This window comes from Amyelois transitella, chromosome 22, assembly GCF_032362555.1.
Source record: "Amyelois transitella isolate CPQ chromosome 22, ilAmyTran1.1, whole genome shotgun sequence".
NCBI classification, from domain to species: domain Eukaryota; kingdom Metazoa; phylum Arthropoda; class Insecta; order Lepidoptera; family Pyralidae; genus Amyelois; species Amyelois transitella.
Genome location: NC_083525.1, coordinates 2,404,058 through 2,423,231, shown reverse-complemented (window position 1 = coordinate 2,423,231; position 19,174 = coordinate 2,404,058). Strand labels below are relative to the sequence as shown.

The 19,174-nt window shown below is 39.9% G+C and overlaps 1 protein-coding gene across 3 annotated transcripts in view; it reads left to right on the top strand.

The window, feature by feature from the left end:
- Positions 1–7,387: 7,387 nt before the first annotated feature.
- LOC106133245 (max-binding protein MNT) overlaps positions 7,388–19,174 on the top strand; it is a 36,198-nt gene continuing 24,411 nt past the window's right edge. For all 3 annotated transcript variants that reach the window (XM_060950739.1, XM_060950738.1, XM_060950737.1), the window contains exons 1-2: positions 7,388–7,546; positions 10,260–10,865. In XM_060950739.1, the coding sequence (XP_060806722.1) occupies positions 10,442–10,865 (424 nt within the window). In that variant the 5' untranslated portion in view covers positions 7,388–7,546; positions 10,260–10,441. The remainder of the gene's footprint in view (positions 7,547–10,259; positions 10,866–19,174) is intronic.

Below are 19,174 nucleotides of genomic sequence, written 5' to 3'. Positions count from 1 at the left end.
CAAGAATATATGCCCATCTTCACTCACCAACATGTGCCTAAATACAACGCTTACTTCATAAAACTCAACTAGCTACACAGGAAAAGTATTAGATAAACAAAGTTAAAAGTTCAACAAACTTTATTTTGCTACAACGAAACCCTTGCCGCTCAGAACATAAAGTGCTTATTATCAATTTCAGTAGCGAGAGGAGCGAGCGGCAATGTGTAGAGCGTGCCGCTCGCCACGTCACACAGCGCGGGCGGGCGCATGCATTCGATCGCCGGCCGCTGCAATGGCATCGATCGCGCACGCCCCATGCGACGTCGCTACAACTCGCGCCGCGGTTGGCCGATAACGCCGGTCACGTGACTCGCGCGCTGCGCCGCCATTGGCCGATAGTGGCGGCGGCCACGTGAGCGGCGCGCGGCGCGCGTGGTCAGTCGCGGCGTGACAGCGGGCGCGCTCGTATCGCGCGCGGCTGTGCCGCTTCCCAACATGAGCCTCCTCGATACGCTACTAGAGGCGGCGCGCTTCATCGAGCTCCAGGAGGAGCGGCGCCTCCAGGCCGGTAAGTCGCGTATTATGTCCGTATACGTCCCGGGGAGTCGCAGCCGGTACATGATATAGTGTTTACCCGCTATCGCCGGCCCACGTCACGAGTGAAACCGGTCCCTGGTCGTGCGCCGATTCGCGAGTCGGTCCAGTCGCCGGCGCGCCGGTGCAGCGAGCCGACGCCCGACGCTCTTGACCTTGAACAGCACGCAGCCGCGCCGCTCCCGCCGCCCCCCGCCCGGCCTCGCCCCACGTAAACAAAGGAAGCCTGAAATTCACCGCTCGCCACGCCGCACACTTTGTACATAATCCGACATTCGTTAAATTACCCCTATTACGACACCTTTACGTCTACATTCGGCATATTGCTCGTAGCCACGCAGTCGTAAAATTTGTTTGCGTGCCCGAGTTCGCAGAAGTTAGGCGTAAATGTATCGAAACTATAGGAGAGCTCCTCGTGTCGCGTATCACCTTGGTGGCAGGTAAGCGCTCGAGCGTTGTGTACGTGAAGCGTGGTTAGTCAACATGAACATGACGCATTGTCGAGGCGAGGCAGGCAGGGGGCGCTCGGGAGTGCGGTCAGCTGATCGCGGGGCGCGGGTCGGGCGGGGGGACCATGTGCACACGCATCGTGAGCCACGGCCCGGCAAATGCGTTTAACTCGATGCATTCTATGCCTAGTCACTTGACTCAAGTACACAGATTTTAGAGTATGTTTACTCGTACCTCAAGAAAAACTGGCACAAGGCGTGATTGCGTAACGGTCGTGTGCGTGCCTCACTGGTGCCTATCCATTGTTTAGTAGCTATTCTGTTCGATGAACACAATATATTGTATGAGAAAAAACTGTTAACATTTACTGCGCAAAACGAGTTCTTAATGATCTGTCTTTATAAACTTTTCCAAAGTTGTTTAACAAAACACCGAACTCTGTTACCAGTCATACTAAATTACATTAATTTCTAATAAGCCAAGTCATCAATTCCTTTATACAATGATCGTACAATGCCAAACATGGCCATTGGTATGACTAATACTGCAGATTCATGAATTGATCGTATTAGTGGCAACAATTCGATATAAATTCATATAAATCATCTAAGGAAGGAAGGAAGGATTAATCATGAAAGATGAATTCCATATTCCTTCATGCATGATTTTTATTTGTCCTGCATGTTATGCAATTTGAAGGATTCAAAATACATCCTCTTTACAAATATTCCATTGATATAGACTTTTTTTGAATGAATATAATAATTTTCCTTGTACCAAAACCGTATTTAATTCATCCTCTTGGACCCAATCTTCTTTGAACTTAATTCAGTCAAGAAACGGATTTTTCTGTTTTTTTTTTTTAATGAGATAAATTTATTTATAAGTGATTAACTTCTATCTAAGGCATCATAAAAGTTTTTTTTTATTTTATGGTCCGCCAACTGGCTAAATAACAAATAAGGTGAGTAACATACATATACATAATATGGCATAAAGTTGCCTACCTTCTTAGAGCGAACACAGCATGCACTAGGTTTGAAGCTCTCAGGCTAATCACATTGATACCCCCATAAACCATAAAATAATATTTTCAATTTAAAGCGGTTTTTAGAGTAAACAGTTCCTCTCATCTTAAAAATACTGATGGACGATGATCAAACAAAATAGATACTACAATTTGGATTACTGCATTAACGAGTATTGTTATCTTTATTGAAGTCTTATCGCCACGAACGTTAGCCTATCGTTTGCTTGCAACGTGACATCGTAGGTGGCTCTAATATAGATGCTCTCTCAATGCAATAATTCTATAATTTGTCTCTAACTAATTATGGAAGTGTACGGATTCAAAAGGTATCTTGCCTTTTGAATTTAGATGATATACTACTAAATCTATAAAAAATACCCTTTTCACTACAATACTAATAAGTATAGATACAGAATTATTAAAAGTACCTACTGTCAACCACATATAAAGTTACCTTATATGGAATGTATATAATACCTCTATGAAGCGGTTTTAGAGGTGAACTTGCAATGGATTTGTGTAGGTTGATAATTGTAATGGATAGAAGAGGTAAAATGTTGGCTCAAGTACACTGTTTGTCGTTAATTCGTGTAGTGACATAATGAAGACGAGTCTCCGCCTTTATAATCTGCAAAGATATAATATAGATACTTATTATCACGTCTTTATCCCGTGCGGGGTGGACAGAGCTATAATATTATAATATTGAGATTGAGTGACCAAATATCTCTCTCCTTGCCTTAGCACGTCGGTTACAAGCACTTCTCCTTTAATAATGCTTCATCACATTATTAGCGACGTTCAATCCAATGATCCCATTTTCATACCGATCTAATATTAAAATTCAGAAATTTTATTATATTTGCTCCTGGCGTTAGTTCTGATTACGTCCTGACCTCTCTGAAGAGGAGCCCGGAGCGTTCCTTTTCACAATGATCTTGGAGCGTCATTAAGTCGTGTCTTTCATGAATCTGTACTTTTATATAGTGAATATACAAAATCTAAAGCATGAAATAATCATCAAAATAAGCCCCGTGTATTTGGAAGCGTGTCAGACGGCAGTCGTTATCGTGTTTAACTCGCTTATCAGCCGCCACGCAGCGGCTATCGACGCGACAAGACGCAGGCCACTTTCTAAATGCGTTTCCAAGCGCCAATCGTACAGTCAACTGAATATCAAGTTGCTTGGAACTATGACGCGGTAGGTGCAAATTTGCAGTAAATTTGGATAGGTTGATGTGTTGTTTACTGGTGACAGCACATTAGGTTTGATATCTAGTTTTGTGGCAATACGGTATATGTAAAAAGATGATGATTGTACTATAGTAAATTTTGCCGAAAGCGTATCGAGTGGTCTCTAAATTAATTTGCCATCTATTACTATAATGGATACCGTTGTAAGCGATGGGTTTTCTAACTATCAGAATCTGAATCTCAATTCCATCACTAGCCCATCCAGCTGAATTTAGCCTAGGAGTCTTTTCGAGACTGATGAGTCTGGCCACACCCTAAGGTATATAGGTACTACGACAAAGAGGTGTTTGCAAGAGTAGCCTGATGTGCTGCCGAGTGTACTTTGTCGTGTGAAATTTGTCAATTATTTGTACACTGTTAAACTTTCGCACTTTTCGAAGAGAATTGTGTTTTCACAAATGCATAATTTATTGTTTCTGGCATAAACAATACATGTCTTGGACAGAATATGGGCTATTAGGTATTACTGATTCTATTTTGAATCGATATAATAACTACTAATAAACTTATTTTATAAGAGAATTTCCAATAACCGATGAAGTTTGTACCAAAGGAAGTTTATTTTATCTCTACTTATTTTTGTTTCACTTTTATATATAAATACTTGTTGAGCGTGAAGAATAATTCTCTTATTCAGCAAACTTGCATGAAGAGAGTGATGTAAGTGTAAGAAGAATGCAGGATTCGTGGCAAGTCAAAATAACTGTCTCTACCTACCCCTCGGAGATCGAGTCATGATTTTATGTCCATTTTGACTATATTCCGAATTTCAATTTCGTTTTGTGCAAATTCCCCCTTTTTTATTGAGTATTTTTTTGAATTTTATTCAATATTAAAGAAAACAACAATCGAGTATTTATGACTAATTTCCTATTACTTCAACGAATATCAGATATTTAAAACGATAGCTGTTTGAACGCTGTCCTCGTGATACCAACAAGGTAACTTAATTTACATTTAACAAGTTTCAATAATGTCGGCACTATGTGTTCACATCCAACAATGTCAATTTGTAATTGTCTGAGTCACGCGCTGGTTTTCTATAATAATGTTATTTTCGACCATTAAATACTTGATTAGATTCCTCCCGGTTTTCTGTAAGTAGTTACATATTACGAAGTAAATTGTCTAAACCTGTCTTAAACCGAAATCATGTCTTCCTAACACTTTTGAATTTAAATTATTTGATTGATCAATGATTCATCATTATTGCTAGCCGTCTGATTGCATTTGATGTAACCATCACCTTTCCTGTCCCCAAATAGAGACAATTATATCTAAAAATAACCATTAATTTTTTTTGCAATATTGTTGTGCATTGCTGTCTGTGTGAGGTCAAATCGGCCACTAACAGTAGCCTGTATCAGTTTATACTTCAGTGTCACGTATATGAAACACTGTAACTACGTTCACTACATTGTTACTACCTTAATTGTTATTTGTCCCATCACCCCTCCGTTCTTGTTTAACGCGTTTCTAATTAGTACCGTCAAAATACCTACCGTAGGCGCGACAGACAATCGCACCATCAAGGCTTGTAATTGTAAGTAAGGTCGGTACCGGGCGTTCAGAACGGTGAAAGGGATCTGACCTCGCCATCTCGACTGAGGACGTGTTGTACCGCTTGTAGTATATTGAACCTGCGCAGACGTCTTATTTGATTCTGCTTTTCGCGTAATACGAATGCGAATTGTTGCAACGTTTTAGTTTTGCGTTTTGTTGTTCTTGATTTGGTCTTGTTGCTTAATTTATTGTGAGTGCGTTTAGTTCGTCTGATTTAAAATTATCTAATAGCAATGGTGGTTTAGGAAAATAATTACTGTTCAATGTTAAGAAAAAGCATTTCTTCTTTGCATTATCATTGCCGTTACCTAAATAACTGTTATTCGGATTTTGAATAACAAATTGTTTTCATCATAATAGCGTATAACTTTGCAAAACAGCATCTTACACATTAACTTTGTTTTTCTGAAACTTTTCTGGCAAATAATATTAGAATTGTAAATAGACGGGACTGAAGAAAATAAAATGAAATGTTTCACATTAAATACTTATTGCCTATGTATAAGACCTCCAACGGTGCCTAAACTCAAGTACCGTTACGTTTTAAAATTTTCAATGTTAAATTTTTAAAATTATTCAAAAAGTCACGGGGATTTGGTAGAATTTTGATACGTTAATACATTTTTAATGATCTTTCGATATCTCTTTTAAGTCCATGAGCTCTAATTGGATATGATGTTTTATACTCCTAAACGAAAAAACGATTCTCTTGCAGTAATCGTAACGGGTAAAAGCGTCGTTTTGACGGCATTTATATGTACTTGATTAAAAATAGCTTGTAGACTGCGTGAATCCCCATACAGAGATCTTTCAAGCCATGTACTGTAATTCAAATTCATTTACTTACAATTTGTTAGATCGTTCTAAGCTTTTTTATTCGTAGCCTTTTTGTTTTTCTAGAACTATTTCTATAAATCATTCATTAATGGTAAAAAATGTATGCTTTCTATTTAAATTACCTTATTTATAAATTGACTGCATTGAACCCGAGGCTCTCGACCCAGACTGCTCATATCTCTACATCCGGTGGGAGGTCCTACCTCCACGATATTTCCACTTCGATTCTCATGTCGCTTAATGTTTTATTATCGATTGCTGATGACTCCCGGTGCCCTTGTCGAACAATCACTTCAACGTTGTATCGTATCGATACGGCTTCTAGAACTTTCGCCAGTGTTTCTAAAAGTTTGACGGAATCAGAACCCTGAGTTCCAGAAATAGGATCTAGGCTCGATGCTAGGTCGCAACAACCTGCTAAACCGGCAGGTGTGGTTTCAAGGCACGGTAGGGCGGGGGAAGTGTTTGTGTGGAGATCCCCGGGCGGGGGACGCGGCCCGGGCTGCACGCTGCAATCGCACCAAGGTCATCCGCCGCACGCATGCGTCGCCGTCCCGTCCCCCCCTCCCCCACCACGCCGCACTCCCACCCCCCGGCGGCCACCTTATCGGAACCTGCACCCGTACTTGTGTTCCTGTGTGTTGCACTCCAAATAATGCTCACTCCCTCGACAATGTTGAGCTTTATGCGCCTGCTTACGTGGTGTCGTGTCCCTCTTACACTCGAGCACTTTTGAAATTTCCTTTATTCTAGAATGAACTCTATTACAATATAGTAGGTAACATTAAAGGTTTTTTGAATAGGTTTTTTGAATATGTTTTAGCAATTTATTCACATTATCATGCTCTGAGCTGACTTTATGTAAAGTTGGTGTTGTAGTAAAATAGGCACGGATAAAAGAGAGCTCCACACGTGCCATACGCTCTGAACGCGTAGGAGGCCGGAGTAGAACGAATCCACACAACACACATAAACAGTACTAACATGTAGAAAACCTATTGAGATTAGTGATACATGACGTAATGTAAAATGTTCCGGCTTATGTGTGCTGCCTGCAACAACATGTTTACTCCGTTTGCTTCATATCTTACTATTTGTGAAAATCACTACTCCCAAACTCAATTTGCTCATTTGTTTGTATTTCGTCAATACCTAGTTGGTGAGTGCGTCAGCCACGTCTCGCTCGGCTCATTAGAAAGCTATATGGCTTTGTGCATGAGAAATGTTGGTTCTGCTACGCGGCAGTCAACACCTACGTTTTGCACCGTTGTGCCGTTCGGTTCGATTGCAATGTTCCATTCACCTTATTGGCCGGCCACGAGGTTCAGTGACACCGTCGGCGACCGACTTACTCCTAGGAACATGTCATCTGCGTGCTAATGCTGCCGTTTCATCACCTATACCCGATCACGCACGCGCCTCTTTAAATTCTTCGGGTGTCCCGCGGCCGCCGAGGCGACCTCGTTTCGCGGTGCGTCCATGCTCCTCGTCCATGTAGCATTATGTAAAGTCGAGAGCGGTGCAGTGAGCGCTGCGCTCGACCGCGTGCGCGCCCCCCGCGCCTTTTCCTCCTCGCAATTTCGTCCGCTGGTTTCACTCGCGACGATCAGCGGCGCGGGGTTCCGGAGGTCGCGCTCCTCCCTCCCTCCTCCGAGACGGAGCCGCTCGCTATCCTCGGTCACTCAGTCGTCGAGCGGATTGCGTCGACGACGGTCGACTTCGCGACCGATTATCGTTGTCTTATCTATCCGCTATCGCGACATGCCATTGCCGAGTCGGCTCGCGTGAATCGCCGAGGATTCAGCTGACAGCGCTTTCGATCCGGGAGATTTTGTGGTAATTTTGTGTTTGCGATGGGCTCGGCGGTCGGGTCGTCGACGACGGTTGAAAATAGCGTGCGTTATCATTGCGGCCTCGAGTGGCGAGACGAGATAGTGTGAGGTCGGCGGCACCTGCGCGCCGCACCCCACGTGCCGATGCAGGCAGCAATTAGCGGGAGCCTCACGACGACGCCTCCTTCCGTCCTGCATCCTTCTGCAAGCCCCCGCGAACGGCCTCGCCACTCGGAAACTTCCTTTTGATACTCGTAACTCTTTCCTTTCTTCCACCTTTCGCCGCTCGCATCCTGAACATTATCAAAGATATTGTCTACAACAATTTTTTCGGCTCTTTTAAATAAGTCACCTGTCTGTACTAATTGTGTGGAAGAATTACGTTCAATTTCTATCAAATTTAGAAACTTTCTCAGATAATTTTTCGGTTTTATACGAACCTGTTCTGATCTTCACAGAAGTTTTGCAAATCTTTGTGTATTTGTGTGTTCTTTCTCTTAATTTTTGGTATTGGTTTGTCCTTTTAATTCCCAGCAGTCACTTTAATTGTTGTCAGTCATTAAGTGATGTTATTATCATTTCGTTTCTCGTAGGAAAACAAATCCTCTCTTATCTTTTTCTGTGTCATATCATGATATTATTCCAAGATGTCTGCTCCAAAGCAGCTTGTCATTTCCGATATTATAATCCTTTCTTCTGCTAATTACCCATATTTAATTGGATATTGTTTGGTTACTGCATTGATGTTACCTTGCAGTTGTTTGCTTATCAACATGATAACGTTTTTGGCTTTACAATGATTAATATGTTTTTTAAGTCACATTTCTGAATGTTGAAAGCTAGTAGTACAATATAAAACTAATTTACCTGATTACATATGCTTTCTTTGAGACAGGAAAACAAGCTAAGTTAAAATGTTGATTTTATGTGTAGCAGCCCAACTTTTATTTTGAATTATAGTTTCATTTAATGATTTAACTTCTTGTTGGGGTGTTATTTAAAGCTTCAAATTTTGAAATGAAAAGATCTATCTTTTTTAAATATTAAGAAGATTGTTAAGTATTTGACCTGTTGAAATTAAAATTTACTGGATGTGCAAAATTGCATTGCACAATTCAAGTTTTAAATGCAATCTGTTGTATTGCCGACGTCACATCTCTCTGCTGAGTCAATACTACGACGGCGCAGTAAATTATATATTTATTTGTGTATCGATTTCAATTTATTTACTCGTTCTCAATTGTCCATAATATTTTTTAATGACTTCATGCAGTTAATGTTATTTATATTTCACTATTGTCTCAGTGTTGGTAACCTCATTTCATTAATTTTGTATCCGTGATAACTCTTGATCGTCAATCTTTATTTGTATGTGTACTGCGCAACTTAAAGTTGGTTTCCTTTCAGTCGGCTTGTTGCATAGTTCATCAGACATAAATAATAATTGTCCATTACAGAAAAATCTTGAGAAATTACTTATAATGCGTCTGACGTCTTTAATAGTCTGACGAGGGTTCTAGAAAAATCTTGTTACCATCGCAATCCAATTATCGCATAGCACGAGCGATAGAATTGTAATCTTGCGCATAGTACGTCGCTGGAACTCCGGTCGGTACCTAGTTATATAATATAAACACGGGCACATGTCGACGCTCGTTGCTCTTACATAACTGGCGCGTGTATGGTCGTATACATTTCGCTATCGGGAAGTCCGAGACCTTATACTCGTCTCCTATCTTACATTTCCATCACCGACCTACTTTCCCAATGTTGCTAGGTCCAAATAACCCAACATTTTCAGGCACGGCCAATAACAATTTTATCGTCCATCTAGAATGTTTCAGCGTTGTTGTACTTCGTCATATGTTATTGTTCGATATCAGCAATGGCTTCTAAGCACGTGTAAACTCTGAAGTCTGACTAAACCGATAATATTACCTATAAAACTGGCGTTAAGATCGCATCACCAGCTTCATATTTTCAATATTTTGGTAATTTATGACAAACAGTATCATATCAATCTGTTTAAGACAAATTTTCATGAAACTAGTGGACATTGCAGTTTCGTTCAATATCTGTATTCACAATATTTGTAAAAATTGTTTTAACATCTACTGAAATGAAAATAAACTTCCTTTGTTTGTTAGAAAATCCACTATGTCTGCCAATTCAGTCGGCCGCGGTACCAGGGTCGCATGCTATAGTAGGAGGTAGTGTAACTGTCAGTGTCTGCAGGTGGCAAGCGGGGGGAGGGCGACACTGAGTGCACGTGCCGGCGCGCTCTGCCATGCGTTCGGCGCCCTCCCTACTTGTTGAACGCCGCGTTGCCGCGTCCTTTGCCGACGGCGGCGATGCTAACTTGTTTCATATCACCCATTCTCCAGGCAGCCTCGCTCGCCGCTCTCTCTCTTTCTCGGAAAGATTGGTATGCGTAGGCAGCAACACAGACTATCGTATTGATTTCATTAATCATATTTGGTCTTAGTCCAAGTTAGTAGGTTTCTTTATCTTCTGCGAAAAAAGTTGTGGAATGTATTTCTTCGCTACGATCATATGGAGCTTGGAGTTCATTATAATTATTACGTTTTATTAAAGGCTTTTTATTTGTTCGATTGGGATCATGATCGTAAAGTGATGGTTCATTGGCTCGGACGCCAATTACATATTTAGTACAGACAGTCCTTGTGAAGGCATCCGCTGAATTATATTGATTTTAGGTGAAAGAGGTACAAATTACCGTCGCGCTGTTGTAATCCTTACTATGAAGTGATAAACAAAACTCTCGGTATTTGTTGTGTGAACTGTTATTAACTAAAATACAGTAAAATGAACAGGACGAAAGTGCAAAACAGTTGACAATGGAGATTTGTGGTTGACGCAAGTTGTTTCCCATCATAGAATGGGTATACAGATGGAAATCACCCAAGGGATTCTGGGTACTGCCATTTGCCGGAGAAAAGGGGAACCGGAACTGTATAGCGCGATGGAGACGCCGGCAGAGTATTACACGGACACATTGCACACCATCGCTATAAATACAAGACAAACAGAATTTGGCAGTATTGTCGAGCCGATCCCGATAACGCTCAAAACGTACAAACCATTCCATGTCCATGGACATTCTATGAACGGGTACGGCTACCCCCCGCAGCAAATGCTGACTTCTTTAGTCGCTGCTCCCCGCGTGCCTGAAGTTGAATTACCCTCCACTTCTACGTTCATTCAGACTCCCATCAAAGAATCATTCATAAAAGAAACCAAAGATGTAAACGAAAGCGTTGCTCGACCCCCACCTAAGAAGAAGTGGATCAAAGAATATTTAGGTAAGTAAAGTAAAAAAATAAAGCCAGTATTCTTATATCTAATCATGGTGTCAAATACAACTGCAGACAACAACAATGAATTCTAATATTTTCAGGTCAAAAACATTTGACGTAGTTGGAATGTATGGCCTTGTTTTATCCATTCTTTTTGCACAACAGTATAAACAAATCGCTATTTATGCATCAAATGTGCCATTTGCATTGACTGCGATGATGTAATTTTTCGGTAGATTCGCCTTCTTTCGTTTTTGTTAGATAAATTCAATGCCACAATGCTATTTTATAACATATTTATTGTAGTCCATTTTTTATAAAACTAATAATGCACTTTGGTAGTTGGTAAATTCAAAAGTCACTGTTCTGCTGATATAACTGACATATTTCTTGTATTTTAAAACAGAACATTTTCTGATCCTCCAAAGCATTACGTGATCTAATGAAATTTGAAATGATACGAGGAAAACAAACAAAAAAAAAATAGCGAAGGATCAAATGCTTGGAGTCAGGTAACAGGAAAACATAAAGTCTAGTGGCCAGAAATGCTTCAAGGCAGTCCTCTCGGCAAGGTCGAGGCTTGCACGCTTACGGTTGTACACACGGTTGAACAGCACAGTGACACTAGGGTTATACTGATTCACCACATACATATAATAACGTCTTTATCCCTTTCGAGATAGACAGAGCCAATAGTCTTGAAAAGTCTAAAAGGTCACGTTCAGTTGGATAGCTTAATGATGGAATTGAGATTCAAATAGTGAAAGGTCGCTAACTCGTCGCCTAAAAGAAGAATCAAGTTTATTAGGTTACCCTTGATTGAATCACCACACAGTAAAAATTCTGTGCCACTTCTTGCAAGAATAAACACGGGGCATCCCTTTTTCTTGAATTTTTATATACTATATTTTCAATTTAAGACAGCGTTGATACATTTTTGAGTAGAGTTGTGGAAAATCTTTATCAGAATATCTATCGTTTGAATAATTGGGATCGAGAAGGGTTACAGAAACTAGATTATATTGCTTCTAAACACGTTAAAAATCACAAGTGAGATGGAGTTGTCCTAGTCTAAATTACCGCACTGGATTTATATTTTAAGGCAATATGAACAACAATTGAAAAGATTGATGATGTCGGTATTATCAACTGTGTTATTAATTCTTAAATAGATATCTTATTACGGTAATTATTCATTGTTTATTTAATTATTATGGTTGCATACATCGACAGCCACAATCCAATGACAGACTGGAAGCTTGCGTAACGACGTAACAAGATTAACTCAAACACGTTGAAATGTGCGTGGAAGCGATTAGCCAGTATAACAATATTCGTGAAATTTTAAGTTGAAGCGATTAATATTAAATTAGTTTAACAATTTACTAGTATAAAACTTATAAGTATTCCTTAGTAGCTTATAAACTTGAGATTCTTCTTTTGAATCTCATTTTCAAAGTATGAAAATAAAAAACAAAATATTTTCTGTTTAGGCTTGGTTGATTAGGCTAGGTTGCTAGCCCAAAGCCTAAAAATGATTCCCAAGTTTATGAGGCGTATAAGGCGACTAAGGGATAGGCCCTCAGTCGCCTTTTACGAGATCCATAGGAAAGAGATGGAGTGTTCCTATTCTTTTTTCTATTCCTGCTAATTTTAGTAGTGTTAAAAATATAGCTTTGCCCCCAATAAGAGAAATGAAGTTAGCGAAACCACAAAAGAATTTCTATTTTCATAAAGAACTAAGAAATGAGTTTTACAAATTGATGCAACAATGTAAAACCTTACGAGATATGAAATAATGCGACTGTCACAAAGCGAACGTTGCCGACTAAGAAAAGCTTAGAAATGTGGATACAACTGTTGGATGAAACCAAAATTACGTGCGTATTCTCACGAACTTTCTCGAAGACGTAGGCAGAGACAACTTCTTTCCACTTGCCACGATCCCTTACATACATACATACATACATACATACATAAACTCACGCCGCTTTCCCGGAGGGGTAGGCAGAGACTACCTCTTTCCACTTGCCACGATCCCTGCATACTTCCTTTGCTTCATCCACATTCATAACTCTCTTCATGCAAGCTCGGCGGTTTCGGGCACTTTTGACCTGACCCTTCACCAGGACGTCCTTAATTTGATCAAGATATGTTCGTCTAGGTCTTCCCACCCCGACCTTTCCCTCCACACTCTCCTTGTATATCTGCTTAGTCAACCTGTTTTCATTCATCCTCTCCACATGACCGAACCATCTCAACATACCCTTTTCTATTCCTGTAACTACATCTTCTTTCACATCACAACATTCCCTTATCACGCTGTTCCTTATCCGGTCACTCAATTTCACACCCAACATACTCCTTAACGCTCTCATTTCCACTGCATTTATTCTGCTTTCGTGCTTCTTTTGCCATACCCAACTTTCACTCCCATACATTAATGTCGGGACCAACACGCCCCTGTGCACAGCCAGTCGAGCCTTTTTGGATAGTTTCTGACTGCTCATAAAGGCATGCAAAGCTCCATTCACCATGTTCCCCGCGTTCACTCTCCTTTCAATATCACTATCACACTTGCCATCTGATGTAAACTTTGATCCTAGATATACAAACTCTTTCACTTGCTCAACTTTTTCTCCTCCAATCAAAATATTACATACTGTCATTTCTTTCTCCATTTCAAAGACCAGTGTTTTAGTTTTACTTACGTTCACTTTCATTCCTTTCTCTTTTAAAGCTTCATGCATACAGTTTACCATCTCCTGTAACTCCTCCGCTGATGACGCCAGTATAACCTGATCGTCGGCATAGAGCAGACATTTGACGAGTAATTCATTCATCCTTAATCCACTTTCAGACTCTTTCAAATCTGTCAAACAACTATCCATAAATAGGTTGAACAGCCACGGTGACGCAACACATCCCTGCCTAACACCTTTCTCAATCTTAAACCACTCAGTGTGCGCTCCGTTTATCCTGACACAAGCACTCGAATCCTCATATAAGGATTTCAGTGCTCGTATCAAGAGACTGCTCACCCCATGCATAGAAAGTGCTGACCACAATTCATTCCTCTCAACTCTGTCATAGGCCTTTTCCAAATCCACGAATGTGCAATAGACTTTTTGACTCTTGGCCAAAAACTTTTCGGCTATGCACCGCAAAGAAAAGACCTGATCAGTACATCCCATTCCCTTTCGAAATCCCGCTTGAGCATCCCATATTTTGTCATCAGTTTCATTCCTGACTCTATTAATCAATACCTTAGCATACAATTTGCCGACGACGCTAAGCAGGCTTATACCACGATAATTTTTGCAGTCCAGTTGTGACCCTTTTCCTTTGTAAAGTGGCACAATAACAGCCTTACACCAATCTTTTGGTACTCGGCCGCTTCTCCAACACAAATTGAAAAGGCAGTACAACTGTCTAGCTACGACGCCTTTTCCTGCTTTAAGCATCTCGACCGACACTCTATCATACCCGGCAGCCTTACCCGCTTTCATACTCTTAAGTGCTTCCACAATTTCAAACATTTCAATTTCGCCTTCCATCTCATTCTCTTTTTCTTCGCTATAGCAGAACTCTTTCTTATTTTCTTCCTTTTTTTCAAATAAACTCTCAAAATAGTCCTTCCATATCTTTAGCACACATTCTTCTCCTTTCACAACGCTACCATCCTGGCATCTGATCCTAGTCAGCTCTCTGGTTATAGTTTTTCCTCGGGCTGACCTTACGGATTTCCAGAATACTTTCAGATTTGACTGAAAGTCTTCTGATAGCCTTTTATCAAAATCCTCTTTATACTCTTCTTTCTTTCTAATTACAGCTTTCTTAACCAAATCTTTCATTTTTTATATTCCTTACGTGCTTCATTCACATCCTCATCTATAACCTCTTGCATTCTTAAGTTAGCTTTTGCTGCTAACAAATCCAGCCATGCTTTCTTCTTTAATCGCACAAGTTCTTGCACATCTTTACTCATCCACGCATTTTTGTGATTTTTCCCTTTCCTTCTTCTACTTACACCACACACTTCAACAGCTACTTTCACAATTCTTTCTTTAAATTCCTTCCATCCATCTTCAATATTGCTCCTCTCATCTAAATCTTCAATTTCATCCTTCAGTCTATTAATATACTTCTTACCTACATCCATATCTTGCAAATTTTCTACTTTCACTCTTTCCAAAGCGCTGGTTTGCTCCCTTACCCTGTGCCGCCAGCGATTGAAGATACCCCTTATCCGGGATATCACCAGTAAATGGTCCGAGTCAATGCCAGCACCGCGATATGCACGGGTATCCAGCACTTTGTTCTTCAATCTTTCATCCACAATCACAAAGTCTATCATACTTTTTAAAATACCTTCCACTCTTGTATAGGTGTGGATCTCTTTATGTTGAAACATTGAGTTCGACACAAAAAGATCCCACTCTAGACAAATTTCTAATACACTTCTTCCATTATCATTCACCTTTTCGTCACCAAACGCACCAAGCACCTTTTCATATCCATCACGCTTTACACCCACCCATCCATTAAAATCACCTAACATAATAATCTTCTCATTTGGCTTGGTAACTTTCAATACTTCTCTTACACTATTCCAGAACTCCTCGTTTTCGCTTTTTGCTGATGTTGTACCCCTCGAACCCACATCCCACGGTGCATAAACACCTAAAACGAAGATCCGAGTGATTCCAACTTTCAGCCTAATCCATAGAAGACGAGGGCTGACACACTCATACTCATTCACACACTCAGCCATTCGTGCAGAAAGGATTAGACCGACCCCTTGACAGCCTCGGCTGGTACTGGAAATTCCAGACCAATACGCCGTGTAAGGGCCGTGCTGCGTCGCGTCGCATCCTTTCCGCTTCGTTTCATTCACGCACAACACATCCAACCGTCTTTCATCCATCATCTGACATACTTCCTCAATTTTATCCTTCATTCCTCCTCTTACATTCATCGTCGCAAAGCGGCTTTCAGCAGACCGCATACCGCTCCCGCCGGGAACGAGACGTGATGGGGTGCGGACATCATCGCCGCCATTTAGGTGCTCTTTCAAAAAATTTGCATCCATGCGATTCCCACGAGACGCAAGGGAACAATTTTGTCCGCCCCAGCAGAGCCCCGCATGCCAGGGTAAGGCTAGCCATTACCTGGGGGTCGCCCAACCCCATGGCGGAAGTGGCACGCTCGAGACTAGGCTCGCCCCTAGCCATGCATCCATCGGCGCGGCAGACCTTAGATTGGCAATCCCTTACATACTGTTGCTTTATCCACAGTCAGGCGGCTGGTCTTTTTGGACTAGAAACACAAAGAAAAAAGATAAATATGATTGTTTCATTATTGTATTGCCTCTGTCTAATATTAATACCATACAAAGCATGTGGATTGAACTAACGTCGTAGTAATAAGTTCCATAAAATATTTTTTATGGCTAACGCAAGGATGAAATGATTCCAAGAAGTGACCTCGTTGAAGAATGGATTTAATTGAATTGTCGACACGTGTGTACGATGCCGTATGTACCGAGGTACAGTCAGAAGCCAATAAATCTGAACCCCTTGGTGTTGATAAAAACAGGAGGTCAGGTTTATCTGTCTTCATTATACCTAAAAAAATTATTCAACACAGACTAAAAGAGGTAATACATTAACAAAGATAGTCGTGCTGTTGCTTATTTCTGTAGATAGACTCAGAAGAGGAAAACAATTTATCATGTTTACTCTGCTGGAAGAGATAAAAGGAAACAGGCTTTTACTAGATATAAAATATGAATTAGGTTAGAATTCATCAACATTTTCTTACGGTTTTGTAGTTGTTTCACAGAAGAAAGTACAGACATACAAAAATTAAAAAAATATATAATAACTATTTCTTTAATACGTTACTTTAATTTTTCGCTTACTTTTCAAAAAAGTGACTTCATTGAGTATACGAAATTCAGATACTTTCCAATTATTTATACTTCGTGTTGATAAATTTATCCGTACCAGCATGTGTAAAATTTTATCAGTCGTATTTTATTTTTGGGTGACATTAAATTGTCTCCTCTAAGCAACTAGTTGTGTACGTTAACTAACGACAGATAATAATGATAATAATAATGAAAACAACAGCCGTCGTGATAAACTACGAGACTGTGACGGCGTTATCGCAGACATTATTCATATCGAACACGTTCTCGAAAACATTGATGAGAAACGTAACGTTAATGTTAATGTTTTTAATGATACAACGGTTATGGATGAATTAACAATAACTGTTCATATTAATCGGAAAATATTTGCACAAAAATTCAATTTTATACCTACATTTGTGGATATTATTGTTTCCTGATTTTTCGACCGGGTTGCACTAACCGTGGTGATAGGTTAATTATTATATGTACTCGTATGATGATGCATACATTAGTAATCATGCAACGTGAAAGTTTAGTATTAAAGGATACGATTAAAAGTCATAGTAAATAAAAAAAGTAAATATAAAATAAAAAGATGCCAAGTAAAGAAAACAATTTAGAGCGCGTCGCCAGCATATGCCCTAAGCTTATTAGTAACGATAAAATTTTAATCTAGTACTGCCTGAGGCAAAATTCTGTAATTATTTAATGTCGCTTTGATATTTATTCAGATTTTCATATGATTGAAATTCAACTTTATTCATTCGATTCCTCATTAGGCGTGATGGAATAAATTCGATCATTGTTTGTCTCAGTCGCCACTATAATTATGTTTGTAACTGGCTTATCGTCAAGGTAGCCAAAACTCACGCCTATCGTAGCTCTTTGTTTTTACTCTTTGTATATCTTATCGGAGTTCTTTGTTCTGAACGTGATTACCTGGCCATACACGTCACATTGTCCCCTTCTTCGTTGTGTACCTTATTTATATCAATATACAGCTGGGTTTCCTTTGATTTATATCGCATGTTTCTTGAATGCTTGACGGCACTTGCGTTCGCACACACATTGTGGTTACCAATTTATATAATGTTTAGGAAAATTTTCTTTGGGACACGGATTCAAATTGTTATTTTTCGCGAGTAAATGGTAAGCAGGATTCAAGAAATTTATGTAAAGTAGGCTTTACTTATCAGCGTAAATCATGCTTTCTTAAAATGATAAACATGCCGTAACTGTCGTGAGGCTGTGCCTGTTTCACTTCATTTTACTAGTTTTATCTCTCTAAGATCAGTGTTTACTATTTTCAATGGAACCTAAGGAAAATTTTCTGTTCACGCAAGGGCTAACAAACTATTACATATCGGAGATGTGTTGCTGTGACTCAGCTTCTAGAAACTGCGTTCCGATAGTGCACCAATCGAATTATTCGCGCTGAATGAAGTGACTAATTTTATATACGCATTTTGATGATTAATACTTGTGGTTTGATATTTTGGTTCTTACCTAGTTTAGTAGGGCTTACTACTTTGAGATAAAGTATTTTTTCGGATTCAACTCCAAAGCCGCATACATTTTTGTATTAAATTTTCTTTTGTTATTTCCTAGTTTTGAGTTTAGAGTATGCTTTGTATCAGGTCGGTTAAAAAACTCCTATCTATTTGGAGTCTTTTATTTTCTCCCTTTATATGTTTTCGTATTTTTGGTTCATCAATTGCAGTCTTATGGCTGTCACTATAAAAGTTAATTTCTGTGACAACGCAACAACACGGATATCGACGACCTTGCGCACGAGTTTCCGTCTCTATCTAGCTAGTCTCGGCTTCTCTGGGGCATGTCTTGCGTAACTTCAGTAGCGATTATTATACACACGTCAAGTTATTAAGCGTATCCGTATGTTATTCTTTTCTACATACATACATACATATAGTCACGTCTATATCCCTTGCGGGGTAGACAGAGCCAATAGTCCCGAAAAGACTGAATGGCCACATTCAGCTGCTCTGCTTAATGATGGAATTGAGATCCAAATAGTGACAGGTTGCAAGCCCATCGCCTAAAAAAAAGGATCGCAATTTTATAAGCCTATCCCTTAGTCGCCTTTTACGACATCCATGGGAAAGAGATGGAGTGGTCCTATTCTTTTTCGTATTGGTGCCGGGAACCACACGGCACTATATTTATTCTTTTCTATAATGAGAAATAGGTATCTTCTGTTATTGTATTTCACAATTTATATATATTTTATTTATTCTTACTACGTTACGGGTGAGAAATGAATGTCTTCATCATCTTCATCATTCAGACGAGTGGTTCTCTCAAATTAGTGCTAAGTAGAATCATCTCGCCCACACACATCACGTTTGTCACTGGCAAATGTTACCTAAAACTGATTGTC